Here is a 27,998-nt window from a genome sequence, read left to right on the forward strand (position 1 = left end):
TGAAAGAGACTTGGTTCAACTGGTTGCGGGTGGGTGGAGGAGCAGAAGGATGGACTAAATAACCTCTGTAGGGACGAGGCAAAGTCAGCTCTAGCTCCTAGCATGAGCCCATCCGGTTTGGTTTCAGCGCACTGGCTGGGTCCACTGTCCGTTTTCTGGTAGCTTTGTCAATAAAGTTTTTCTTCAGGGCTTGAAGAAGCCGGAAAAAGGTTAAGCTGCCGCTGCCCAGAGTTAGTTCGGGCAACTTCCCGGGAGGGAAAACGAGTTTCGCGAGATTTGGCAGCCGTCGGTCACTGGCCCGCAAAGGTGCAGCCGATATCGCGAGATTTGCCGGGCGGAGGAGGAGCTGTCGCGGGCAGCCGCCTTACAGCGATGGCGGCCGAGCAGGGCCGGCCGTGGTGGCGGCTACGGTCGGAGACTGCAGTTGTGGCTGTAGCGGTGGGCGGCGGGAGCCTGTGACCGGGAACCATCTCCGGATCCGGGCACCATGAGCCAAGGCCCCGCCGCAGGGGAGAGCAGCGAACCCGAAGCAAAAGTCCTTCACACTAAGCGGCTTTACCGGTGAGAGGGGCCGGGGCGTGCGTGCACCTGCGGAGGGAAGTAGGGGACAGCGAGGGGTGGGGCCTCGGGCGGGCGGACCCCGGGTGCGGGGCCGGGGTGCGGGCGGTAGAGGAGGGTGCAATTTTGGAGGGAGCGGGGGGCGGGGGCGGGGACGGGGCCCCGTAGCCGGGATGGAGCTGGAAGCGGGAATTGGGTGGGTGGGAGGTTTGGATGGAAGCACGTGGAGGAATCCCCTACGCGGGGCGCGGTGAGCCCGGGGTCGGCTCCGAGCCTTGCGGGTTTGGGCCAAGAAGGTTGGATTTGAGGGGTTGGGAAGGTGAAGGGTGGAGCCAGCGGTGGAGGGAAACCCGGCGGAGAATGGCGCTAAGAACTCCGTAGGTAGGGCTTCCTGGGAAGAGCCCTGAGCTGAGATGAGAGCCGGTTCAGGTGCCTGCCTGCCCGCCTCGCACTGTGTGACCTTGGGCCCGCGCTTCCTCACCCTTAAAAGGGAAGGTTTGGACTTGACACATTCTGCAGCCTCTCATGGCTCTAGTTTTTGGGAATCTGAACGAAAAGAAAGGCCCGAAGACGGTGTGTTGGCCTGGAAGGGCCGTAAAGGACTTGGAGTCCAGAGCGTTCTTGGTCATGGGAGCCCGTTCCAGGGCACCTGGGGCCTCCTGGATCTTGCCTTCCTCCAGCCTCATGGCCAGGCAGCCACTCGCGCCCAGCCCAGCGCCTTCAGCCCTCTGTGGGGACCAGGCCGGCAGGAGCTCTTCCCACCCGGGTCGGGGATTTTCTGTGCGGGGGGCAGCTGGAGCATGGGAAGAGAATGAACATAGAGATCAGGCTGAGTTCTCTGCTTTCTGGTAGGGAGGGCCGCTTTCATTGGGCTCAGGCTCTCCTGAACGGAACTGCTCGCCCCAGAAGACTGCCCGCCGAGCCCTTGGCCCCCTCTTGACAGCCAAAGAGTCGAGAGCATGTTGCCTTTCCCCCTGTGAGTAGGCGCACTGCCCGCCCTGGCTTTATACACCAGGAGACGGGGAGTAGCGGCTGCTCCCAGAATAGAAAAGTGACCCAATGCCTCAGTGCCCGGGCTCCCACTGCGGCCGCCCCAGCATCCCGGCGAGGAGCTGGGGGGGGGGCACCTGTGCCTTGGGTGCTGCTGTCAGTGCTGCCTGTCAGACAGCCTGGGCCGCGGCTGCCGGCTTCCGTGTCCTCTGCTTTTGGTAATGGCTCTGGTCATCCTTTTGTCATTCTCAGATGTAGTTCTTTCTCGTCACTACCTGACTGAGTTAAGCTGATGTGCCTGGGTGTGTGGCTCACATGAGTGCACCTGGGTATCTCTCTGCTTGTAATTGTGTGTGGTTGGTTGGCTCTGATGGGGTGGAACTGGGAGGCAGCAGGCCTCTGTGTTTGTTCTTTATTACAGCAGTGGTGATTGGCGGAAGGAACTGGAAGAGGGGAGGTCTGATTTCTCTGCCCAGGATAAGTGTATCATTGGCCTATCTCACTCTGAGCTTTCGTAAATTTGGGTCATTCCCATAGTGTAACTGTTTACAGAAATGAAATTCTGAAATGTTTTAAGCCCTTCAGAAGAAAAGGCAACTGGAGTAGGGATGCTGGAAGGGATATAAGCACCAATTAATTAATTAGGCCAATTAACTTCTAAAAAATATATATTTTTAAAAATATATTTTATTGGTTTTTTTACAGAGAGGAAGGGAGAGAGAGAGTTAGAAACATCGATGAGAGAGAAACATCGATCAGCTGCCTCCTGCACATCTCCCATCTGGGATGTGCCCGCAACCCAGGTACATGCCCTTGACCGGAATCAAACCTGGGACCTTTCAGTCCGAAGGCCGATGCTCTATCCACTGAGCCAACTGGTTTCGGCTTTTTTTTTTTTTTTTTTTTAATATTTTTATTTTTTAACACTGTGCTTGGCCTGGGATTATAGTAGAGAATGAGGCACAGGACAGTTTTTGTGGAGGAGTTTATGGTCTGATGGGGAATGAAGAAAGCCCTGAGTCCTCTCAGGTTTAAGAATTTGCAGTTAGAACTTAGAGTAGTGGCTGTTAGCATTTTTTTTGATTGAGAATCTACGGAGAGCTCTGGAGCCTGCCCATAAAAATACACACACGTGTACGCACTCCTTACATCTACCCCTGCCCTGAGGGCTAAGCTGGTATAGAGTAAGTCACTGACGGCTGCACGATGCTGCCCTGGCATCCAGGGCCAGGCTGGCTGAAGGGCAGCCCGGAAGGTGTTTGGAGAAATGCTCAGCTCTCAAGGTTGCCTGGGAGAAGGCCTTGACTACCATCCCACCCACTCATCAGGGCTCTGGTGCTCGCTTTGCCCTGGAAAGGGCAGCTTTTGGTGCTGTACCACCTAAGCCTCCACAGGTGCTCACCTGCTGTGGCCCCCTTTCCCGACCCAGGAACACACGTTTTAGTTTTCGGAAACAATCTTGTATTGTTTTAGGCACCATCACTCTTTGGTTTTGGTTGCTTTTGTGTCCAGAGCGATGCCTGATTCATTTGTTCTTACAGCTGCTGCCGGTCATCTTCTGGGTTTTACTCATCCAGAGATGACACCTAGCCATCCAGAGCGTTTCCTTGGCCTTTCTGTTAGTGCCTGGGGTCTCCTCAGCCTTACAGCAAGAAGGGTGGGGATTTCCCCTTACTGAACACTTAACTAACTATGTGTGAGGCACTGTTACGAGTGCTTCTTATATTAACTAATTTAATCCTCACAAAATAGGTGATCATGTTATTCCCAATTTATAGATGGGAGAACTGAGACATAAGGAAGTTAGGTATTTTCCCCAAGACCACATAGCTGGTAACAATTAGAACCAGGATTTGAACCCAGGCAGTCTGGTTCCATAACCTAGACTCTGTATTAAACAATTCCTTCAGCAGAATCCAGGAGACCTTAAGATAAGGCAGCTCAGGAACCCCCACCCTACTTTCCCATACCCCACTATTCCAAGGCAGGATTTTATACTTGGAATGCCTTTCCTTTCTGTCAGAGATAGTAAGCCCTTGCATAATAAGAATTTATTAATTCCACCATTATTTATTGGGTGCCCACTGTGTGCCAGTGTTGTATATAAATTATTTTATTTAATTCTCCCAATAGTACTCTAGGTAGCTGCTATTATTTTCTTTATTTTTATGGATGTGGTAACTAAGGCTTAAAGAGGTCAGGTAATTTGCTGCCCAAAGTTACAGAGTTAGTAAGACACAGCCAGGGTTCAAACCCTGTATTTTCTGCCTGGGATCACAGCCTCTGCTCTTTCCATTGGAAGAGTCTACTTCCCCTATCACAGGGTTTCTCTTCCTTGACACTTGACATTTGGGCGGGATAGTTACTATGGTGGACTGTCGTGTGTATTATGAGGTGTCTAGCAACACCTAAGAAATGATAGTGGCAGCTCATCTCCATACCCCCAGTTGTGACCATCAGAAATGTCTCTGTCATTGCCAGCTGTCCCCTGGGGGTGCAGCTCTATCTAGATGGAGACTTCATTTTGTTTTGTACCGAGCGCAACCTGCAACATTCTCATTTCTGCCCCCTAATTCTTTAGCTTGTCCCTTAGGGTCAGTGCCCTAGCACCCTAGGGGGCCGTACACACGGCTGAGGGCCGTTTGCCTGCATTCCCTTGCAGGGCTGTCGTGGAGGCTGTGCATCGACTGGACCTCATCCTTTGCAACAAAACCGCTTATCAAGAGGTGTTCAAACCAGAGAACATTAGCCTGAGGAACAAGTAAGCTGGAGAGAGGTTCTTCCCTCTCCCTTCGTCTAAAACCCTGTCACACATAGACACACGTTCTTACCTTCTGTCCCCATGGCACAGTAATGGGCTGTGAAGGCTCTGTCCCTCCTAAAAGAGGAGGCGGGGATCCTCACTCTGTTTTCAGCTTCTGCATCTAATAGACTGGTGCCAGAGAGTGGCATTTGAGTTGGGGGAATTGGCCATACCATACTCACAGAGAAAGGAAAACGGGGGGACAAATAGGCAGGGAAGAAAGGAGAGAAGTGTGCAGGGGAAGAAAATGACGTTTATTCAAATTCTTACTGCTCCCGTGTGTCTTTTGGGGTTCCTACTGCCTTCTAGCATTACTCTTGTCCTGGGTCATACTGACTGAGCCTGGGTGTCGATTGGGGGGCCCAGAGATTTGTGGGTAGGGTGCTGACAAATGCTTCCTTGCCCTCGGTTCTTGTGTCCTTCACTAAGGAGTGGGCAGTCTCTCTCATGCTCCTCTGCACCCTTCCAGGCTGCGTGAGCTCTGCGTCAAGCTTATGTTCCTGCACCCAGTGGACTATGGGAGGAAGGCTGAGGAGCTGCTATGGAGAAAGGTATACTATGAAGTTATCCAGCTTATCAAGACTAACAAAAAGGTAAGGGGAGATCTAGGTCTTGGGAAAAAATCTGTCTAAAGAGGAGAAGCTAAGGAAGGAAGAGACAGCTAGGAATGTGGGCCAGAGCATGGTTGGAGATGGGGGAGCCAAGGAAGAGATGTCAGAAAGGAGGAAGGGCGTTAGATAGAATTAGGAGGGGAAGGAGGGAGCCTGATCCCAGACTTGAGGGTGTGGGGTAATTTGTGATTGAGAGGAGATGTGGATAAAGTTCCAGAGCCAAGAAGTGAAGTTTATTTCCTCAGTGAGATGAAAAGCTTATGGAGGGGGGAGCAGTACTCAGAGCTTGTTGCTTAGCCACCCCCCTCCCTTTCCAACTCTCTAGCATATCCACAGCCGGAGCACCTTGGAATGTGCCTACAGAACACACCTGGTGGCTGGCATTGGCTTCTACCAGCATCTTCTTCTCTATATCCAGTCCCACTACCAGCTTGAACTGCAATGCTGCATCGACTGGACACATGTCACCGACCCCCTCATAGGTTAGTGAAGTCTGAAGGTGGACTTGAGGAACAAGTTCATAGGCCTCTATCTCTGGTCTTATCCCTCAGGGTTCATGTCACCTGTGACCCAGCCAAGACCTACAAATGGTTCATGAAGTTTGAATTTATCCAAGCAAGCATATGGGTTAGGGTGAAGATGTTAAGAAAGACAGAGACCTCTGTTGGTCTGGGATTGTGGGCTGGTGCGGAGTGAGGAGGAGGAGGGATGGAATGATCTAGAGTAGGCCTGGCACTGGAAGATGGTATTCATAGAATTTGCTTTCTTCTCCCCGTTGAATTTGGCTGGCATTGTTTCTTTGAACTTGATTGTTTGCCAGTATTTGAAAGTATTGAACATTTTAGAAATGTTGGGGATATTATGGACATTCTTTCATCATAATGCAAATCTCTGCAGCCGTCTCAGGCACTGGCCGCTGTAGTTTATACCTTCTTTTCTAGTTGGTAATTTTCTCTTCAATTTGGCCACCCTTTAGTGCTCCTTCCCTCTTTCTCCGACTCCCTTTGTTCTTTATACTCCCTTCTCTCCCCAGCCCTATGCCCCTGCCCTCACCAGGTCATAGGCATGGTGTGTCAGAGGTGAAGGTTGTGTGTGTGCTGCCACACGGAAGCATTTTCTGGTTAGAAGCACAGCATAGCACTGTATTTTGTGCATTCAAAACCATCGTTTAAAAACAAAACAACATTCCTCTGAGACAGCATGCATAGGTTTTAAACGAGATGGCTCATAGCCTAAAAAAGATGACGAACCCTTACCTCAAAAAGTTGGTTCCCCAGTCCACTTTAGTTTTTCTTTTTATTGATGTTTTCCCCACTCAGCTGACTCAGAGGTGTCTCTGTAGAAAACATTAGGAAGAGCTTTTCAGAATGGGGAGCTGCATACCCAGGAGAGTGGTGGCGGGTGGAGTAGACAAGAGGATGCTCCGGAGCCAGCCTGCCCTTCAAATCTTGGCTCTGCCTCTTACCCACTGTGTGACTGATTTCCTCAGCTACCACCTCACGGGGCCACTGTGAACTCGGCTAAATTCATATTGTAAGACACTTAGACCAATGCCCAGCACAGGAGAAACTGCCTCTCCACAAGTCAGGCTTTCTGAACTGAAATTCCAGGCGGTGAGAGCGGCCACACCGTCCTCAGGCAGGCCAGCACCTAGTCCTTCAGGGGCAGACTGCCTGCCGTCTGCTGCCGTGTCCTCTGGGCTCCTCTCCCAGGGGAAGCCGGGAGCATTTACCTTGGTCTCGTCGCGTTCCTTTCCTCTTGGGCAAGTTTCCCCTCTTTACCCGAACTTTTGCCTTTATGTGGGGATCTTCCACCCAGGGCACCCACAGCTGTCCTGACACTCGAGCCTCACCTCTTCTTCCTTTTGAAAGAAGCCTTCCTATGATGACCTTTCACGTGACCTTCCCCAGGGAGCTATCCTAAATTGAGGCCCCTAGCCCTTCTCTTCCGTTTCTTCCTATTCCGTGAATGCGTCCTCCCTGCAAACCTGTGTCTCTGCCTATGTCCTGGATGAGTGTCTTCTCCGTCCTATGAGACAGTGTTCCAAGACTAACCCTGGATTCTTGTTCCTTTCCCCACCTAGGAAAGGACGCCCCATAGGTAGGGGAAGAGGGATGGGTTCATAATTTCTCTCCTTTCTCTCTCAGGATGCAAGAAGCCAGTGTCTGCTTCAGGGAAGGAGATGGACTGGGCACAGATGGCATGCCACCGATGTCTAGTGTACCTGGGCGATTTGTGTAAGAAGATGCACCTTTCATTTTCTCTGTTTAGGCTCAGGACAGGCTCAAGCTGCTTCAGTTTGACATGCTTGCTCTAAGAGCAGAAATAGTTTGGGCCTGATAACTTTTTCCTTTTCATCTGTTTACAGTGTTCTCTTCTTTTCACTGCTCTTCTGTGAGTTGGAGAGGATCAGTGAATAGGGGAAGAAGGAAATGTTTTTGAATTTTGTGAAAGTCAGGGTGATAACTCTGTTTCAGTGGTGTGTCTGGAAGCTTTACATGTCTCCTTTTTTAAAAAAAAATCTCTATGGACTCTTAGAGGGATTGAAGTCAGGCCTCAGGAAGGACGTACTTGCCTGACAAATATTCCTCAGAATGGAGAAGTACTCTTTTTATGGCTCCTGGGTCTCTAGTCCTAATAGACAAAGGGTGCTCATTAGGCAGCCTGTGTGTGGCTGTTGGGTGCATTATCTTTTGTTGACTTGAGGCTTCTTCTCTTCCTGCCCTAAGCCCACTCCTGGAACCCTCAGAGGCAGGGTGCACAGAGAGAATCAGCTGTTTCCCATTGGACAGAGCAAGGATCAGTAATGGCTCCTCTCTAGAACTAAGCAGTTGCATTACAGAACCAAGTTATCCTAGGTCTTTCCAATTAATTATATATGCGGTAGCTTACCTTCATTGGCAAGAGATAAACAAGAAGAGCCTGTTTACTTTACACATACTAAATAAATAGTCTTTACATTTTGAACTTACCATTGAGGAGGAGAAAATTGAATAATTTGCCCTTAGTCATGCACATTTAAGATTGCCCAAAAGTCCTGGCCGGTGTAGCTCAGTTGGTTGAGCATTGTCCCTTGCACCGAAGGGTGGCAGGTTTGATTCCTGGTCAGGGTGCTTATGGGAGGCAACTGATCCATGTTTCTGTCTCTCATCTTTCTTTCTTTCTCTCTCCCTAACATAAATTAAAAAAAAAAAAAGGCTGAGCCAGAGAGCCCTGGTGGCGTAGCTCATTTGGAGCATTATCCTGAAATGCCAAGGTGGGTTCGATCTCCAGGCAGGGTACATAAAAGAGACAACCACGCCGAAACCGGTTTGGCTCAGTGGATAGAGCGTCGGCCTGCGGACTGAAAGGTCCCAGGTTCGATTCCGGTCAAGGGCATGTACTTGGGTTGCGGGCATATCCCCAGTAGGAGGTGTGCAGGAGGCAGCTAATCGATGTTTCTCTCTCATCGATGTTTCTAACTATCTCTCTCCCTTCCTCTTTGTAAAAAATCAACAAAATATGTTTTTAAAAAAAAATTTAAAAAAAGGAGACAACCAGTGAATAAAATGGGTAGAACAATAAATCTCTCTCTCTCTCTCTCTCTCTCTCTCTCTCTCTCTCTCATCAGTAAGTTAGAGAGAGAGAGAGAGAGAGAGAGAGAGAGAGAGATCCGAGGAGCCTGCCTCCTAGCTCAGGTGTCTTCCTTCCAGGCTCTTATTACAACTCCTCAAAACGGACTCCCAGATGAGGGGAGGTTTTTCTGAAATATGGAATCATCGTGTTTCTCTTCCCCCTCTCCTACAGCACGATATCAGAATGAATTAGCTGGCGTAGACACCGAGCTGCTCGCTGAGAGATTTTACTACCAAGCCCTGTCAGTAGCTCCCCAGATTGGTAAGTGAACCCTTGCTTGGGCCTCCCAGCCAGCAGCATTTCCCAAGAGGAAGACAATGTTGAGATGGCAGGTAGGCCATACTCACTTTCCCTTGGGTCCTTACCTCACTCAGTTCTCTTGTACTTCACCTTGGTTATGCATTCTCCCCCTTGTACTGCACACTCAGAAGATGGTGGAAGAGGAAGAGAAATGGGAAAGTCTTGAACTAAGAAGGAGGGAGGCAGAAAAGGAGGAAGAGAGAAGAGGGCTTTCCTGTCCCTGAAGTCTGCGTAGAAAGCGGAGACTGTACTTCATCTGCCCCCACAGGAGACAGAATAAGAGAAGGGATTAGGCTCCATCACAGGGAGAGATGGGGATTAGAGGAAAGAGATATCAGAGGTGAGAAACTGAGTGGGGTAGGGGAGAAGGCTCCATGGAGTTCTGTCAACCTTGGAAGAGTCACAGCTACCGCTGAAGGAATGGGACCCATCAGGGCTGAAATCCTTGGCCGCCCAGGCAGGAATAGGCTAATAGGAAGTGAGTCTATAATCAATAACCCCCTGGAGAAATAAGATTAAGCTGCTAATCACCTAGACACCTGCAAGCCCACCTCTTCCCCCCAAGAGTTCTCCGGTGCTTACTTTGGTTGGGCCTGGCAGCTTTGGGTGAGTATTGTGGCTACAGGCAGTGTGACTTCTCTCCCCCCAGGAATGCCCTTCAACCAGCTGGGCACCCTTGCGGGCAGCAAGTACTATAATGTGGAAGCCATGTACTGCTACCTGCGCTGGTGAGTATTTGCCACTCTTTCCCCAGCCCTGTTTCCTTGGCCGTACCATCCCTGCTTCTTTTTCTCTTTTCCCTTCCTCCCTTCTCTAGCTCCCGCCTGAAGTAGGGGAATCCTAAGATTGAGGGGGCCCTCCTGTCAGGGCCCCTTGACACTCCTGCTGCTTTTTATACAGCCACCTGGATTTGTAGGCACTTCGGCAGCTAAATGGCTGTCCACTATATTCTGCAAAATATAGGATTGCTGTTTTATTTTTTATTTTTTTAATTAAATCTTTATTGTTCAGATTATTACATTTGTTCCTCTTTTTTTCCCCCCATAACTCCCCTCCTCCCAGATCCCGCCCCACCCTCCGCCCTCACTCCCCACCCACTGTCCTCATCCATAGGTGCACGATTTTTGTCCAGTCTCTTCCCACATCTCCCACACCCCTTTCCCCCCCAAGAATAGTCAGTCCATTCCCTTTCTATGTCCCTGATTCTATTATAATCAACAGTTCATTCTGTTCATCAGATTATTTATTCACTTGATTCTTAGATTCACTTGTTGATAGATGCATATTTGTTGTTCATAATTTGTATCTTTACCTTTTTCTTCCTCTTCCTCTTCTTAAAGGATACCTTTCAGCATTTCATATAATCCTGGTTTGGTGGTGATGAACTCCTTTAGCTTTTCCTTATCTGTGAAGCTCTTTGTCTGACCTTCAATTCTGAATGATAGCTTTGCTGGATAAAGTAATCTTGGTTGTAGGTTCTTGGTATTCATCACTTTGAATATTTCTTGCCACTCCCTTCTGGCCTGCAAAGTTTCTGTTGAGAAATCAGCTGACAGTCGTATGGGTATTCCCTTGTAGGTAACTGAGTTTCTTTCTCTTGCTGTTTTTAAGATTCTCTCTTTATCTTTTGCTCTTGGCATTTTAATTATGATGTGTCTTGGTGTGGTCCTCTTTGGATTCCTTTTGTTTGGGGTTCTCCGCACTTCTTGGACCTGTAAGTCCATTTCTTTCACCAGGTGGGGGAAGTTTTTTGTCATTATTTCTTCAAATAGGTTTTCAATATCTTGCTCTCTCTCATCTTCTGGCACCCCTATAATTCTGATGTTGGTACGCTTGAAGCTGTCCCAGAGGCTCCTTACCCTATCCTCGCATTTTTGGATTCTTTTTTCATTTTGCTTTTCCGGTTGGATGTTTTTTGCTTCCTCGCATTTCAAATTATTGACTTGATTCTTGCGCTCCTCTGGTCTGCTGTCGGGCGTCTGTTTAATATTCGTTATTTCAGTCCGTGTGTGCTTAATTTCTAGTTGGTTCCCCAATATAAGATCGAGGGTCTTATTAGTTTTCGTGTAGATCTCATTAAGTTTATCGGCAGCTTCTAAACAGTTCTTGAGAGACCTTAAAAGTGTGGTTCTGAACTCTATATCTTCCATTGACAATTTTGTCCTGTTTCTTTGTCTCCGCATTTTGTTATGCTTCCTTGGTGCACCCCCTAGTGGTCTTTGTTCGCAGTCTTATAGTTAAATCTTGATTGTTGTAGCTAATTCCAGGGAGGGTTTGACCTCCAGGCCAAGTGGCTATGAGAATCAGCTGTGTCAGCAGTGAGAGAACTTCTGTCCTCTAGGGAGGTGCTAATCCAGCCTTTGCCTGAGGCTATCCGGCAAATGCCTCTGTGCAGGGCTTGGGCGGGGCGGGTCGCACAGGATCAACAGGGTGGGCCGGAGAGAGCAGTTATGGCGGCTCTCAGTCCTGTCCCCAGGGGCTCTGCCTCTCTGAGTCCCAGCACCCGCTGCAAAGCTGGGAGAGAAAGCTGTACTCGCTCTGACCGAAGCCAGACAGTCCCGCTTCTCCCGTTTGAGTCTGAGTCCCTAAAGACTCGCCCGGATCTGGTGCTCAGAGTCTGCGACTCCCTCCCTCCCGATTGAAAACAACAACCGCGCCCTCCGCCGCCAGCCCGCTCCACGCACTCCGCACCTCAGAATTTGACTTCAGCACTGTGCCTCTTCTGAGTGTCCGTGTGCGTTTCTCTTTCCTCCTAGTTGTAGGACTTCCACTCAGCCAGCGCCCCTGTGGTTCTGGGTGATGTCCCTTCCGTTTTTTGGTTTCACTTTTGAAGTAGTTGTTCAAAGCAGCAAACTCCGGCGTTAACCTATGCCGCCATCTTGGTTCTCCCTTAGGATTGCTGTTTTAAAGAAGGAAATAAATTTGGCCGAGTTGATGAAATGTTACCAAAGTATCCTCAGACAAGAACCTCAGAATTGTAGAGCTTCAGTGTTTTGAGGTGACAGTGATGATCTATAGGGGACCAGCTTCCCTGGATCTGACACAGCTGTTACAATAAAAGTTGGTGTATGGGCGTGTTTTATTAGGAGAGAGAGCTTTCACCCTGAGTATGTATGGAAGGGGAGGCTGGGGCAGCCTTTATTTACTAGAAACATTGTATTGTAAATCCTTGGCAGAGTGACATTTCCCTCTTCACCCCTCCCCACCTTACTCCACCCCATCCCTTCCGTGTCCCTGCCAAGACTCAGTAGTTTGCCTCTGTGTCTCCTTCAGCATCCAATCAGAAGTGTCCTTTGAGGGGGCCTATGGGAACCTCAAGAGGCTGTTTGACAAGGCAGCCAAAATGTACCACCAGCTGAAGAAGTGTGAGACTCGGAAACTCTCTCCCAGCAGGAAGCGGTGAGCGAGGGCCTGTGGGAAGGAGGGGCTCTTTCTGCATTGGGTGCAGTAGGGCCACAGGGACTCTGGAGCCACTCACCATTTACCCGGGGCTCCTCTCATTTCAGATGTAAAGACATTAAGAGGTTGCTGGTGAACTTTATGTATCTGCAAAGCCTCCTGCAGCCCAAAAGCAGGTGAGTGGGGGAGAGCATGAGCAGGAACTGTCCGCCCCCATGACAGCTTTTACGGAGGATGCTTGAAGAGGAGGGAGTGGGCTGCTGAGTTCTGCCTCTCAGGTGGAAGTTCTCTAGCTAGTTAGCCTTTTCTTGGCATCCCTCACTGTTTGCCCATTCTCTGGGCAGCTCTTCCTCTGGCTCAAAATGGGCTCTTGTTGGATGTTGAAGGAACAACTGAATGGAAAGCCCACTCACATCGCTTCCACTTTGCGCCTGCCCTTCCCTGTTATTTTGTCTGCTTTAGAGATCAGCTCAGCATTGAGTCCCCTGTTGTGCTCTGAAGTTTCCCTGCAGGATTCCTTAGTTTTTTGTCGGAATCCTACATTCCCAGCTCTTTTTTTCCTGCCCCATCCTCCATCACTAACCTCCCTTATTCCTCTTGCCCTTCCATAGCTCCGTGGACTCAGAGCTGACAGCGCTTTGCCAGTCAGTCTTGGAGGACTTCAACCTCTGTCTCTTCTACCTGCCCTCCTCACCCAACCTCAGCCTGGCCAGTGAGGATGAGGAGGAGTATGAGAGCGGATATGCTTTCCTCCCGGACCTTTTAATCTTTCAAATGGTCATCATCTGCCTTATGGGTGTGCATAGCTTGAAGAGAGCAGGTAACTTCCTGGGTCCCTCTTTTCCCCTCCACTGGCTTCTGGGATCCTCACTGCCCTTTTCTGCAGCTTCTTATTTATCAACTTCCTTCCACAAGCAGCCCTTTCACTACTGCGTCACTGCTTGGCTGTGGGAGAGTAAGGGACAAGGCGCCTTACCCTAAGGGACCTGCTGATGAATGAACAAGGCATAGCGCATCCCTTTCCCCTCCTCCTCACTCCCGCTCACACACACACACCCCTAGCCAGGACCCAGGCAGACACAAGGGTCAGTTCTGCAAACTTTCCTGGTAGAGGAGGTGTATGTAGAACAAGGTTGGAAGGAAGGTAAGGAGAAGCAGGGCTGGATGTGAAGGTGCTTGGGGTTTGGGGTGGAGCCTGTGTGAAGGCATCAAAGCCAGGGAGGATGAGATGGGACAAGAGGATACGCTTACGTGAGGAAGCGCTGGGTGAGCTGGCACCTTCTAGATTACAGGATAATAGTGCAGAGACCTGAGAAATTTTTTTTACCTTAGAAGAAGCTTTGAGAGGTAGTTTGATCCTTGGAAGGATTGAGAATAGGTGATATGGGGTTGGAATTGATGGTTCCCCCTCCTCAGGGCCCTGGGTCCCTAATGCCTGGCTTTCCTGGCTTTAGGATCCAAACAGTACAGTGCAGCCATTGCCTTTACCCTGGCCCTCTTCTCTCACCTCGTCAATCATGTCAACATACGGCTGCAGGCTGAGCTGGAAGAGGGGGAAAATCCCGTCCCGGCGTTCCAGAGTGATGGCACAGGTACAGGCCTGGGGAGGATGTGACTGGAAATGTGAGCATGTGGATCCAGGAAGGGGAATACCGGGTTGGCGGGTGATGGGGTGTAGGGTACCTTCCAGATTTCAGCTTCCAGTTTGTCCCTAGGCCCGACCTGACCAGCCTCTTTCCACAGATGAACCGGAGTCCAAGGAACCCTTGGAGAAGGAGGAAGAGCCTCCTCCCATAGCACCCCACGTGGGCGAGGTCCGGAAGAACCGGAAGTTCTCCCGCCTCTCTTGCCTTCGCCGTCGCCGCCGCCACCGCCACCTGCCCAAAGCTGGTGATGATAGTGACCTGAGTGAGGGCTTTGAATCTGACTCAAGCCATGATTCGGCCCGGGCCAGTGAGGGCTCGGACAGTGGCTCCGACAAGAGTCTTGAAGGTGGGGAGACAGCCTTTGATGCTGAGACAGACTCGGAAATGAACAGCCAAGAGTCCCGATCAGACCTGGAAGACATGGAGGATGAGGAAGGGACACGGTCCCCTGCCCTGGAACCCCCTCGGGCTAAGTCGGAGGCTCCTGAATCCCTCAATGGCCCTCTGGGCCCCAGTGAGGCTAGCATTGCCAGCAATCTACAAGCCATGTCCACCCAGATGTTCCAGACCAAGCGCTGCTTCCGACTGGCCCCCACCTTCAGCAACCTGCTCCCCCAGCCCACCGCTGACCCTCACACCTTGGCCAGCCACAGGCCCTGTGTCAATGGGGATGTGGATAAGCCCTCAGAGCCAGGTACTTGGGCCTCTTGTCTACACCTCCGTGCCATCAGCATTCACCTGAGAGAGGCCGCTGTGCTGTCTGTGTGAGCACCTCTCACCCCACCTTTGCTGCCTTACCTTGGGTCCTCTCCACAGCCAGTTGTTTCCTGAGAACCCTTCTCTTGCTCACTTCCTCATTCCCAGCTCCCAGCCTCCTTCCTGGTTTTACACCTTTTCCCCTTCATGCTGCCCTGTGAGTTTGGGGTTTGCCTCTCCACCTGACAAGTGCAGCTACGTTTCTTTCCCTGGTGCCTTCCCAGGTCCTGCCAGGGCTCCTGGAAGTTAGAACAACCAGTGGATTAGAGTGAGACTTATCTTCTGAGTGTCTTCCCTGCAGAGGGAACACCCAGTCAGCAGCAGTGAGCACTGCTTGAGTCTCCTCTGTGCGAGCACTAGGCTGGACTTTCTGCAGGTATTGTCTTCCTTAACTTTTACAGCAACCTGCTGGAATAGTTACTGTCCCTCCTCTAAACGTTTACCTCCAGGTTGCTGTGCATGGTGCTCCTTCGGTCTGTAGCATATTTGTTCTCTCTTGTCCTAGCCTGTTGCGTGGCTAATTTTTACTTGCTGTATAGATTTTAGCTTGAAAGTTACTTGGTTTGGGATTTCACAGTTAGGTTAGATTTTCTTTCTGTGGGTTCTTCTAGCCTCTGCACTTAGGACACTTCTGGCCCTTTCCCCCTCAAGTGAAATTATCTATCGATTTGTCTATCTCTCCAACCAGCCTGTGAGCCTCCTGAGAGCAGGAGAGTGTATGTTTTATCCCTAGTACCTAACACAGGACCTGGTGTGTGGGTGGGACTAGGAAATAGTGACCGAATAAGAGAAATGAGGAAACATGCTCAGTGTTCTAACCTACAAAGTTGGAGTTACAAGTAGTTGTTTTAATTTTGTGCCACTGTTCTCCCTCCCTATAGCTTCTTTATATCTGCCCTGCCTTCTAGCACAGAGTAGGCACTGCATAAATATTGCTTTGAGTATAGTTGTAGCCTCATCTCACAAATTAGCTTGAGGCTAAAAGAATCATTTTAAAGGACACCAGGCTCATGCTTTAGAAGCAGCCAGTTAGTGCCCGGCCGATGTGGCTCAGTTGGTTGAGCATTGTCCCATGCACCGAAAGGTTGCCTGTTCAATTTCTGGTGGGGGCACATGCCTCGGTTGTGGGCTCGATTCCTGGTCGGGGGTGTGCAGGAGGCAGCTGAGCGATGTTACCCTCTCGCATCGATGTTTCTCTCTCCTTTCCTCTCGAAAACAAAAAATAAAAAATTATGGGCCTACAAAAATGAGGCAGGAGTCTAAGTAATTACCTATCTTTCATATCAAAATTCTTCAAGAGTCCAGGCGGGTGCCCCCACAGAGCTAAAGCCTGTGTCACACCTGTTAGTCAGCCCAGTTCTTTCCGTCCACCCCAGCCTCTGAGGAGGGCTCTGAGTCGGAGGCGAGTGAGTCCAGTGGGCACTCCTGTCGGAACGAGCGCAGCATCCAGGAGAAGCTGCAGGTCCTGATGGCTGAGGGCCTGCTTCCTGCTGTGAAAGTCTTCCTGGACTGGCTACGGACCAACCCCGACCTCATCATCGTGTGTGCTCAGGTGTGTCACTCCTCTGCCTTGTCAGGTCTCAGGGCGTTGGGGGAGGGTGTCAGGACCCTAGGAGTCCCACCCAGTGGTCTGGTAAGAATGGTTGCCAAGCACCCCTTCTCTGCTGGGCTCTTAGACTTTCTACAGGAGAAGGATTAGGCCTGACCTTTGGCCTGGAGGACTGTGATCTGGAATACAAATTGTGTGGAGGGAGAGAGAGAGACCTGCTCACTCTGCTTTGTATCTCCAGTGCCAGAGGTGGTGCCTGCCATTAAGAGTAACGTTGATGAGAGTATGTGTTCAGAGACTCGAGAAAGGAGAGCATACTGAATAGGGATGGAAGCGATGGGAATGGTGGGAGTTCCAGACAAGGGTAGGGCAGCAGCTTAGGGGATCGCTTAGTTGTGCAGCTGGAATGGGGTCAGGGACTGATGGCTCGGGGCTGGCTGGGGCAATGGCGGCCTTCTCAGGTTCAGAATCTTGGTCTTGACCAGAGCCTCTAGTGCCCGGGGGCTTTTATCCAACGTCGCTTTGTCGTCCGAGCACACCTGCCCCGTGTGGGTCCCTTTTCCCTGCAGGTTGCCCTAGATGAGAGTGGCCAGGGCCAGGCACACCCTTGGGTGTGTGCTTATGTCTGATGACAGCTTCGTTACTTAGTCACTGTTTGTCATTGAGGGAGGTGAGGTAAGATGGAGATGTGAGGTCACATCCCTCAGCAGTGTCCCATGTGGGCATGGTGAGGGTTCATGCTGGGCAGGGAGAAGTGCTCAGATGCTCTGGCTCCCCCCCCCACCCCCCCACGGTCCAGAGAGGACCTCCTGCCTTCTCTGTGAAACCTTCCGTTGGAGGTGAAGTTCAGCAAGGCTCCATGGGCTCCCTGTTTCCAGGTCTTCCACAGACCCCCTTGGCCGCAGGCCTCTCAAGGGTGTGCTTTTCTTGCGCCTGCCATCCCCCACACTGCCCTGGCTGAGGGCCTCTTCTGCCCTCTCTCCCCAGAGCTCTCAAAGTCTGTGGAACCGCCTCTCTGTGTTGTTGAATCTGTTGCCAGCTGCTGGCGAACTCCAGGAGTCTGGTAAGTGAGTCCCTGGCACTACTCTCCTTTCCCCTCTCCCTCATTGGCCCCTGAAGCCCATCCCCCTTCCTGGTAACCTGGCCCTTGGGGTAAGGAGGTTAATGGTATTCACTGCCAAGCCTCCCTCACACATAGCAGTCATTGTGGCCTTGGCCGCTCTGGTTTCTCACCCCAACACTGCCCCACTGTGGGCAGGTGGCCTGGTTTGCCAGGGAGTGTGCTCCCTGGGGAGGCAGTGGAGTGGGCAAGAGCAGAGTGAGGGGAGCCTGGAGGCCAGCTCCGGTCGCTGGTGCCACACTGGTGCCTTGGTCATTGAGAACTGACCTTGCCCTCCAGAGTTCATCTGTCTGGGTTTCCTCCTACCACCGTCTAATTGGAAATCTCCACCTTCTCCTACCACTGGACTCACCCAAAGGTTATTCCTTCCCCCAGAGCCCCTCCTCTCTCTTTCAGCCTAATGGAATTAATTGCCCTGTGGTCAGGGAGCCTTAGCCTGAGGCCTCCTGGTTCTCCCACCTGCTCTGTTCCCCCAGCCCTTCCAGCTGTGGGCTTCTAGAGCTCTGCCTGACAGTCCCATGTGTTTGTCTCTCTCCTTTCCTCCCGCCATCTCTCCCCCCATCTCTCCCCCCATTCTGCCCTAGGGGTGTGTCCTATCATTAGCCTGGGAATTTCCAAACAAGGTGATGTCCCTCTGCCTAGGGCTCCCACAGGGTGAGTGGTCTCACGTGTCCTCTTTTCCCCAGGCCTAGCCCTGTGTCCCGAGGTCCATGGGCTTCTTGAAGGTTGTGAACTGCCTGACCTCCCCGCTAGCCTGCTGCTTCCAGAGGACATGGCACTTCGCAACCTGCCTCCCCTCCGGGCTGCCCACAGACGCTTTAACTTTGACACGGATCGGCCCCTGCTCAGCACCTTAGAGGAGGTGAGGACATTATTTCTCAGGCCACAAGCTGTGTTGTCAGTCAGACACAGCAGCAAAGCAGGGGCTCAGAACTGGAGGGGGCAGGGAAGCACCCCCGCCCCCCTGTCCCCGTTAGGCAGGGCGAGTGAGTGTCCCTGGGGTTGCAGGCTGAGTCCTTTATTCAGTGAGTTGTTTGAGTGTCTTTCCTTCTTGGCAGAGCGCCCTTGCACAGGTCTGGTGGGGTGGTCTCCTGTTGTGGAACAAGCCTTCCTCCCTTTTCCATCTTTTTTCCTGTGTAGAGGACAGAACAAGTGAATTCTGGGGCTTTGAAATCTTACCAGTCTCTTTCTGCTGTGCGCCATCCTCCTCTGATTGAACGTCCAGCAATCAAGAGAGTTAGAGCTGGGCGGGCATATGCTGTCCACTTAGTGCGGTGACTTTCCCCTTGAATCCGTGTCACTACGTGGGCCATCTGGGGGCAGCAGAGGGAAGCCAAGCAGACGGCCTCCCAGGCTTCCCACATCTTTTGGTTGCTCCCGCTGGAGCCAGAGCAATTTAGTCTGTTTCATGCTTTAAGGTTCCAGATAAGGTTTTTGTTTGATGGGGAAGAAGGGTTCTGCTGACAAAAAAAGACGTTGGAAATGTTGATGTAGTTCAGTCCCTCAGTTTACACCTGAGGAGCTGAAACTCAGAGGAGAGAGGTGGCATTAGAGCCAGGTCTCCTCACTCCCAGCTCAGGGCCGGCTCTTTCTTCTGAGCCCGAGCCCTGGTTTTCGGGTCCTGTGAGTCTCCTCGCACTTCTTGCTCATGCCTCGTCTGGCCGTTGGAGGCTTTGGGCTTCGGTGCTCCTCTTTCCCACCCCACAGACCGTGAGCCTTTCCAAGGAGCACTTGTTGCTGAGGTGGCTGGCACAGTCGGGAGGCAGGAGGGTGGGAGCCCTTGAGAGCAGCTCTGCTCAGCTGGGCTGGGCTCCCCATGTGTCTCCTCACAGTCGGTCGTGCGCATCTGCTGCATCCGCAGCTTTGGCCACTTCGTCGCCCGCCTACAAGGCAGCATCCTGCAGTTCAGCTCGGAGGTCGGCATCTTCGTCAGCACGGCGCAGTCTGAGCAGGAGAGCCTGCTGCAGCAGGCCCAGGCCCAGTTCCGCATGGTGAGTCAGCCCCGCCCCGGTGCTCCCACTGGGCTCTCTGAGAAACCAGAGGAAGAGCCTCACACTGGCGGCCCTTGACTGAAGAATGTGGTGCTGGGGCTGGGGAACCGAGCCTAGAGAAGGGGCGTGCGGGACGGCTGATGGTCAGGAATGAGAGTTGCTTTGAGCAGAGGCAGCATGGCCCTGGCCCAGTATCCAGACTGCCTGCGGGTTGAGGGACATCTTTGTCACCTCTGTGTCTGTGAATTGAGCAAGTCACTGGGAACAGTAGAATCAGCTTTAGGGGATTGTTGTGAAGATGGAATGATAGTACCTGTGAGGCACCTGGCACATGATCACAGCAAATGCTCCTTTCCCTTCCCTTTCCGAGGGATGAAGACTGAGGAATGGAAAGGTATAGAGCAGCGGTTGGGAACGTCTAGCCCGAAGGACATATAATACCCTCAAAATCATTTGGTCTGGCCCTGCCAAGGCAGTAGGGGTGAGTTAATTAAATGTTTTGCCAAATATAGCAGGCTAATATATATATATTTTTAAATATATTTTATTAATTTTTTACAGAGAGGAAGGGAAAGGGATAGAGAGTCAGAAACATCGATCAGCTGCCTCCTACACACCCCCCACTGGGGATGTGCTCACAACCAAGGTACATGCCCTTCACCGGAATCGAACCTGGGACCTTTCAGTCCTCAAGCCGACTCTCTATCCACTGAGCCAAACCGGTTATGGCTAATATTTTTTAAAATTTTTTTTTTTTTTTGATTTCAGAGAGGAAGGGAGAGAGAGTTCAGCCACTGAACTACACCCGCTGGCTTAGCTGGCTTTTTTTTTTTTTTTTTTTCAATCCTCACCCGAGGATATTTTTTCATTGATTTTTAGAGAGAGGGAGAGATAGAGAGAAACATCGATGTGAGAGAAACACATCAATTGGTTGCCTCCTACACAAGCCCTGACCAGGGCCCAGGCCGGGGAGGAGCCTGCAACCAGGTAATTGCCCTTGACTGGAATCGAACCTGGAACCCTTTGGTCTGCAGGCTGATGCTCTATCCACTGTGCCAAACTTAGCAGGGCTAGCAGGCTAATTTTTAAGTTGATAATTTTGTATGCCCCTCGAATGATGTCATAAATATCTGAGTGGCCCTTCGCAGAAAAACGGTTCCCCGCCCTGGAATTGAGGGATCTTGGTATCAGACACCATGCAGAAAGCCTCCCATCCCAGGCTTGATCCCATCCACAGAGTCCCAACCCGGAGGAAGTGGCCTGTGTTACCTCTTTTCCATTCAGTAATTCATTCCATAAATATTTATTGAGAGTCTGCTCTGTGTCAGACTTGTCAGTATTCTGGTCACTGACAAGCCCCGAACAAGGCAGACTTTTTGTGTGAACAACAGTCTGGGTTCCACAGTGGGGCCTGCACAGCCCTGGGCTGTGTTCTCCCTGAGCCGAGTGGGGTCGTGGTGTCTGGCACGGGAGCATGGCCACGGGCGCCGCAGGCCCATGTTCTTCCTTCCTTCCTTGGCCCAGGCTTTCCTACCTACCTCTCAGCACACCCTTCCTGCGGATGGTCTGCTTGTCTGGGAAGGGGTACAGGCTCCCCAGAAACTCCCTTCCTTGTTGTCTTAAAAGCAAGGACATTTTGCTAAAAACAAACCCTTTGTGTTAAGGCTTTCATTGCTGTTCCATAGGGGAAAACATGGGCTTACAAAAATAACTATGGGGAAGTTGCACAGCTTCAAAAGATGTTCAGGTTTTTGCAGGCATTTCCTTTAGCCTGAAGTTCTTGAAGACTCATCCTGGGGGGCAGGGAGTATCTGAGAGCCCTCTCATGTGGTGCTGGACACAGACCAAGCTGGACATGGGCCACATTACCTGCTGGGGCTGCCTCCTGCTCTGCCGAGTCTCAGGCTTGCACCCAGGGGCTTATTTATTTATTTATTTTTTAAAGAGAATTTTTTTTTTAAATATATTTTATTGATTTTTTTACAGAGAGGAAGGTAGAGGGATAGAGAGTTAGAAACATCGATGAGAGAGAAACATCGATCAGCTGCCTCCTGCACATCTCCCACTGGGGATGTGCCCGCAACCCAGGCACATGCCCCTGACCGGAATCGAACCTGGGACCCTTCAGTCCGCAGGCTGACGCTCTATCCACTGAGCCAAACCGGTTTCGGCTGCACCCAGGGGTTTATTCCCTCGCAGCGGCGGTGTGGTCATTGTCGTGTTGCCATGGCACCTGTCATTTCTCCAGAGCTTTCTGTGTGCAAAGCTGGGCTTGCATGTGACATCTCGTTTAACCCTCTCAGCAGTCCTGTGAGGTGGGTGCTGCATCCTCATTCTATAGATGAGGACGTGCCAAGGCTCTGGAATTGGATAATCTGAAATTGTTCTTATTGTAAGCTGGAGTGGTGCTCAGCTTTTTAAAAAATATATATATATTTTTTATTGATTTCATAGAGGAAGGGGGTGGGGAGAAAGGGAAAGAAAGAAACATCAGTGATGACAGAATCATTGATTGGCTGTCTCCTGCATGCCCCCTACTGGGGATCGAGCTGCCATGTGCCCTTGACCAGCATCGAACCTGGGACCCTTCAGTTCGCAGGCTGACAGCTCTATCCACTGAGCCAAACCAGCTAGGGCCACACTCACATTTTAAAGCACCACTGCGCTGATGCCCCTTTATTCATCACAGAGTCTTCAGTGGCTCCCCATAACTTTTAGGGTAAGTTCCTATCCATAGCCTCATCTTTTATACCATACTAGAGGCCCAGTGCCCGAAATTCTTGCATGGGTAGGGTCCCTAGGCCTGGCTGGTAATTATGGTCGATAGGGGCCTTCCTTTGTTCCGCGCTGCCCCCTGCTGGTCAGCGCACGTCATAGTGAGCGATCAAACTCCTGATCTCCCAGTCGAACTCCCGATACATACAGATTAAGTAATTTTTTAAAATATATTTTATTGATTTTTTACACAGAGGAAGGGAGAGGGATAGAGAGTCAGAAACATCGATGAGAGAGAAACATCGATCAGCTGCCTCCTGCACACCTCGTACCGGGGATGTGCCCGCAACCAAGGTACATGCCCTTGACCGGAATCGAACCTGGGACCTTTCAGTCCACAGGCCGACGCTCTATCCACTGAGCCAAACCGGTTAGGGCCAGATTAAGTAATTTTTACTTCACACAGAAGCCAAAGGAAAACCATCAAAGGACTTTCAGTCAAAGCCATCCATGATGGGATATCAGCTGGTTTTTGGAAGATGCCTTGGTTACAGGCAGAAACAATGGATTGGATTAGAGGCAGACACCAGTAAAGAGGTGGTTATAATAGTCAAGAGTGGGAGGTGCTGGCTTAGAGTAGGAGATGGAGGGATGCAGAGGGATTTGAATGAATGAATATATATATATATATATTAAACATTTTTATTGATTTCAGAGAGGAAGGGAGAGGGAGAGAGAGTTAGAAACATTAATGATGAGAGAGACTCATCGATTGGCTGCCTTCTGCACACCCCCCGATGGGGATTGAGCCCGCAACCTGGGTATGTGCCCGTACCGGGAACCAAACTGTGACCTGGTTCATAGGTTGATGCTCAACCACTGAGTCACGCCAGTCGGGCCTTGAATGATATTTTAGAAGGTACAATTAACAGGACTGGGAAGCCAGTAACTGCTGGGGCTGAGAGAAGGAAAAGTCAGCCACCTCAGCTTTCTGACTTGGTTTACGTACCAAGTTGGGGAATACTAAAAAGAGGGGCAGGCTCTGACCGGTTTGGCTCAGTGGCTAGAGTGTCGGCCTGCGGACTGAAGGGTCCCAGGTTCGATTCCAGTCAAGGGCATGTACCTTGGTTGCGGGCACATCCCCAGTAGGGGGTGTGCAGGAGGCAGCTGATCGATGTTTCTCTCTCATCGATGTTTCTAACTCTTTATCCCTCTCCCTTCCTCTCTGTAAAAAATCAATAAAATATTTAAAAAAAAAAGAAAAAAGAAGAGGAGCAGGTTTTTGAGTAGATGGGGCTGCCAAGTAGGCAGTTGGATATGTGGTTCAGGGTGGTAGGTCTAGGCTGAAACAAGATTTGAAATAAATTGGCAAGTGGCCTGGCCAGTGTGGCTCAGTGGTTGAGTGTCGACTTATGAATCAGGATGTCATGGTAAGATTCCGGGTCAGGGCACATTTCTGGGTTTAGGGCTTGATCCCCAGTGGAAGCAGTGATTCTCACTCATCATTGATGTTTCTATCTTTCTCTCCCTCTCCATTCCTCTCTGAAATCAGAAAAAATGTATTAAAAAGAACTGGGCAAATGGATGGTGATAGAGGCAGGGAAATGGGGTGCATGGGTAGTATTTATCCCGGGGGGGGGTGGGGAGAAGGCAGAGGGCAGAGCTCAGACGCTGAGGCACAGCCAGGTGCTGTCCTGTGCCCTGAGTGCCGCTGTCTGCTGCCTCCCTCCTGGCGTTGGAACAGGGAGCGATGTTTTCTCCCGTGCTTCTCTTCTCCTCACTTAGCGGGGTCGGTAGAGAGCCATACCTGCTTCAGACCCCAGCACTCTCCTTGGTCTTGGCCGCTGGGGGAAGGAGTGCAGCCTCAGCGCCTCCCAGCTTAGCACTTGGTGTTTCCCTTGTAGGCGCAGGAAGAAGCTCGGCGGAACAGACTTATGAGAGACATGGCCCAGCTGCGACTCCAGGTGCTCCTCCTCCTCCTCCTCCTCCTGGTATCGCCCACAGCCCATTGGCAGGTCCTCACCCTCCAGCTGCAGCCCCTGCCCCCCTGGGGCCCCTCTTTGCCCAGATCACTCCCTTCCTGGCCTCCCAGATGGCCTCCCAAAGCCCATTCTTCACAGGGCCTTGCCGTCTGGCTGCTTTCACTTCTGCCTCTTTCCCTTCTCTTTCTCTTTACTTTAACCCTTGTTTCTGTCTACTTTTCCTCCAAGGTCATTGGTAGAAGGAGTCCCCTGTCCCTGGGGCAGCAGGAGGAGCCCTCTAAGAGCCCCTTTGAGAACCATTTCCCCTGCCCGGCTGCGGAGCCCACACAGCTCCACCCACTATGCCTTCTCTCACCAGCTCGAGGTCTCTCAGCTGGAAGGGAGCCTACAGCAGCCCAAGGCCCAGTCAGCAATGTCACCCTACCTCGTCCCTGACACCCAGGCCCTCTGCCACCACCTCCCCATCATCCGCCAGCTGGCCACCAGTGGCCGCTTCATTGTCATCATCCCAAGGACAGGTGAGCATGCTGGGGAGGGGGAGGACAGATAGAAGGTGGCTAAAATAAACTCTGGGCTTGGGATTGAGAGACCTTTATTTGGAGCCCAGTTTATACACAGTGGCCTTGGTCAAGTGCTTTCAACTCTGAACTTCAGTGAGTTCATCTGTAAAATGGGCATGATCTCTTAAATCCTGACTCACAAGATCGTTGGGAGAAACAGAGGAGAATATCTAAATGAAAGCAATCGGTAAATTGCCAAGTCCATGACTGGCAGGAGGTCATACTTTTGAAGGCCTTCAGGAGCCCTGTCGGAGCCACGGTCCATCCCTTCCTTTCCTGCAGTGTGTGCTAGAGGAGCTCAGCTACTGCCTGCAGAGAGCCCGTGTCACACACTCTGAGTTCATCTGCTTTGTCTTTCCCCACCCCCACCTTGCCCACTAGTGATTGACGGCCTGGATTTGCTGAAGAAGGAACACCCAGGGGCCCGGGATGGGATCCGATACCTAGAGGCAGAGTTTAAAAAAGGAAACAGGTGAGTGCAGGCCCACTGGACCGGTGCTGATCCCGTATGTGTCTCCCAGACAACAAATGCTTGTGTGTTACTTGTGGATAAAACACACTTGCAGTCCCTGCGCACAGTTTGCTCACTGCTGGGGAGGGAAAACCAAAGACCTAACAAGTCAAGGTCTTAGGTGCTGAAATAGAGGGTGATTAGAGGGGCCAGGAGCTGTGGGGGGAAGCACTGACCTGCTGTCCATTTGCCTCTGGGGCGAACATGAGATCAGCATCTCTGGGGAGAAGGGAGCAAACCCCAGCTCCAGGCTGTGGGCACCGTTGCAAGCGTTTCTCCTGCTCACAGGGTTGGGACTGACCAGGGTTGCTCGGGTGGCAGTGCCTCCTTGGGGCCGCCTGGGGCGTCCCACCTCCCCCTGACCCGTGATGATCAGACCGCAGCACGTAGGTGCCCGGCCCACACAGGCCTTTCCTTCTGGCCTCCCTGCCAGCTGACACCCCCAAACCCCACCCCACATCTGCCCGGAAGCTGTACAAAGCCTGCTTGTTTGGACCTTGTCTCCACAAGCCCTGACTTGAAAAGCATCTGCTATTTCTCCCCTCCCAACTCCCCCCACTGGGAGGAACCCGAGCAATTGATGTTATCAGAAGAAAGTGAGCCAGCGGCCAGGAAACTTCGAAATGGCTCCCAACAGACCTGTGATGGGAGAGATGTGCCCCCTCCCTGCTCCGGAGAGCTAGGCCCCGGAGCCACAATGGTCTGCTGTGTGTGCAGTGCCCTTGCTCCTGTGCCCCCCACCTCCACTCTCCTGTGTCCTTTGCAGGTACATTCGCTGCCAGAAAGAGGTGGGGAAGAGCTTTGAGCGACATAAGCTGAAGAGACAGGATGCAGATGCCTGGTAAAGTTTCAGCCCTCCCCCTAGAACCTCAGGTAGCCTGCCTGCTTCGCTCCTCTGCCACTCCCTGGGAGAGAGGACAGGGCCGAGGAACTCGGGCACAGGTGGCAGGACCCGCCGGGCCTCCTGCCAGTCCCCTTGGAGGAGGGCGTTGCTCCAGCACCGATTCCCTGGGGCCTTGAGATGCTCAGGCTTGATGTCCTCAGTGCGCCTTTGCCCACTCCCCATGGCACATCCTCCGATGCCAGCTTCCTCCTGCCTTGGCTGCCTGGTTGCTGTTGCTCCCAACTGGTGCCCTCCCCTCCCTAGCTTCCCCTGTGCCCTGGAAATCCTGGGGTTTAGGCTGTGCTAATGCCGGGGCTTGGCCTACCTTCCTCTCTTCCCCACCAGGACCCTCTATAAGATCCTGGACAGCTGCAAACAACTGACTCTAGCCCAGGGGGCAGGTGAGGAGGACCCAGGTGGCATGGTGACCATCATCACAGGCCTTCCACTGGACAGCCCCAGCGTGCTCTCGGGCCCTATGCAGGTGGGTGAGCGGGTGAGGAGCGGGGCCTGGAATGGGGAAGAGGTACCGGAGGAGGCTCCCTCCTCAGACCTCCCGGGCGGTGGCCCTTTTCCTCTTCCATCACCCCTTCCCCTCAGCGACTTGTCCCGGAGTTCAGGAGTCAGACTCTCACCCATCTCTCTTGCTCCCCTCCACAGGCAGCCCTGCAGGCCGCTGCGCATGCCAGTGTGGACATCCAGAATGTCCTGGACTTCTACAAGCAGTGGAAGGAGATTGGTTGAGACTGATTCCCAAGCCCTGCAGTGGGGCTGACTCCAGATCTCTCCTGCCCTCTCTGGCTGCTGGGACCACCACCTGTAGTCACCCCACCACAGACTCCCGCACGCACTCAGGAAGGAAGCCCAGCTGCACACAGGCTGAGGGAGGGCCCAGGAGCCAGCTGGGAGGGTGGGCACCCCCTGTTGCCAAGACGACGTCAGGAAGTGAGGAAAGTATTTGGAGCAGGAGAGGCCTGTGGGCCCCTAGTCAGCCTTCCTGCCTCAACCCTCCTGCTGTCCCCAGAGGCGGGTGGCAGGCGTGGGTGTGAGTTTCACTGGCGTGATTCCTGGACCTCTGAGGGGAAGGGATGCAGAAGAGGCCCTTCCTCGCCTAAGATGGGGGGTGGTTGGGCTAGGAGTTTGGACCCCCCATTCCTGGGGAAGAGGAGGCAGCACCAGGTATCCGGGTGGTTTTCCGCAGACCCTGCCCTCCTCAGAGGCCACCCGTTCTCGTTTCCCCTTGTGGGGCTTGGGCAGCTCTGGAGCTTTGGGGACTCTTCAAGAAGAGGGGCCTGGAGCTGGCTGCACTGGCAGGGGAGCCGGGCTTGCATCCCTCCCGTGCTGCTGGGGCTGCACACCCAGTTCCCCACTTCTGCTCTCCCTCTGCCTCGCTTCCAGGGCAAGGAGCAGGCCTCACCAGCTGTGGGCAGTCTGGCCTGTGTGCCAGTGCGGGTTCTTGTGCCCACCAGTCCCACAGTCACCGTGCTTTGTGCTCTTGGTCGCTGTGCTGCAACAGTGGGATGCCAGTAAGAAGAGGGGGATGCAGTCTGAGGCCACCACCCCCTTGACTAGAGATAGGAGAGGCCTGAAGCTGCCCAGTCAGGGCCCTAATCCTGATGGGCTTCCCGCTTCGCCCTTCCCCAGGACCGAAGGCCTGGTGGGGCTGAGCATGGGGCTAGCTCTTGGGATGTGGAGGTGACTGTGGAAGCAGAGATCATGAATAGCTCAGGACAGTGAAGGGAGCAGCAAGAGTGGGGCTGTGGGTGGGTGACTGGCCAGGATGGCCTTGGCCCCTCCCCCTGGGGTTGAGGGTGGGGATCTCAGCTCTGCTTTCCCTCACCCCAGCACTAGCCTAGCTTCCTGGGCTGTTCTCAGAGGAGAGCAGACATCCTGCCTCCTTCCTCCAAGATAGCAAGTCTGGGACAGCCTGGGAGATAGGGTCACCCCCTCCCAATCTCTGACAGACTGAGGCTAAAGCATCATTTAATAAAGACCCCTGAAGCCCACTC

General features: G+C 52.2%; 1 protein-coding gene across 7 annotated transcripts; it reads left to right on the top strand.

Moving 5' to 3' along the window:
* The first annotated feature begins 339 nt into the window (after nt 1-339).
* SMG5 (SMG5 nonsense mediated mRNA decay factor) lies at nt 340-27,995 on the top strand. Of its 7 annotated transcripts, none has more exons than XM_059675564.1 (22): nt 340-561; nt 4,211-4,309; nt 4,821-4,944; nt 5,288-5,444; nt 7,110-7,199; nt 8,749-8,838; nt 9,527-9,605; nt 12,151-12,276; nt 12,384-12,452; nt 12,888-13,096; nt 13,731-13,868; nt 14,020-14,616; nt 16,055-16,230; nt 17,215-17,290; nt 18,034-18,209; nt 19,180-19,338; nt 23,958-24,017; nt 24,394-24,553; nt 24,977-25,067; nt 25,873-25,947; nt 26,335-26,473; nt 26,650-27,995. In XM_059675564.1, the coding sequence occupies exons 1-22, from the start codon at nt 488-490 to the stop codon at nt 26,731-26,733; spliced, it is 3,048 nt and encodes a 1,015-aa protein (XP_059531547.1). In that variant the 5' UTR covers nt 340-487; the 3' UTR covers nt 26,734-27,995. The 7 variants fall into 7 exon arrangements, with proteins under 7 accessions (XP_059531547.1, XP_059531548.1, XP_059531549.1 ...); XM_059675565.1 differs by having other exon boundaries at nt 4,821-4,902; XM_059675566.1 differs by lacking the exon at nt 12,384-12,452.
* The last annotated feature ends 3 nt before the right edge of the window (nt 27,996-27,998 follow it).

This window comes from Myotis daubentonii, chromosome 18 (assembly GCF_963259705.1).
Source record: "Myotis daubentonii chromosome 18, mMyoDau2.1, whole genome shotgun sequence".
In the NCBI taxonomy this organism is placed as follows: Eukaryota; Metazoa; Chordata; class Mammalia; order Chiroptera; family Vespertilionidae; genus Myotis; species Myotis daubentonii.

Excerpts from the sequence above, each read along its gene's own strand:
- SMG5 (XM_059675564.1), top strand. The coding sequence starts at position 488 with ATGAGCCAAGGCCCCGCCGCAGGGGAGAGCAGCGAACCCGAAGCAAAA. Across the intron at positions 14,617-16,054 it reads GGATAAGCCCTCAGAGCCAG|CCTCTGAGGAGGGCTCTGAG; the intron begins GTACTTGGGCCT and ends CGTCCACCCCAG. Across the intron at positions 16,231-17,214 it reads TCATCATCGTGTGTGCTCAG|AGCTCTCAAAGTCTGTGGAA; the intron begins GTGTGTCACTCC and ends CTCTCTCCCCAG.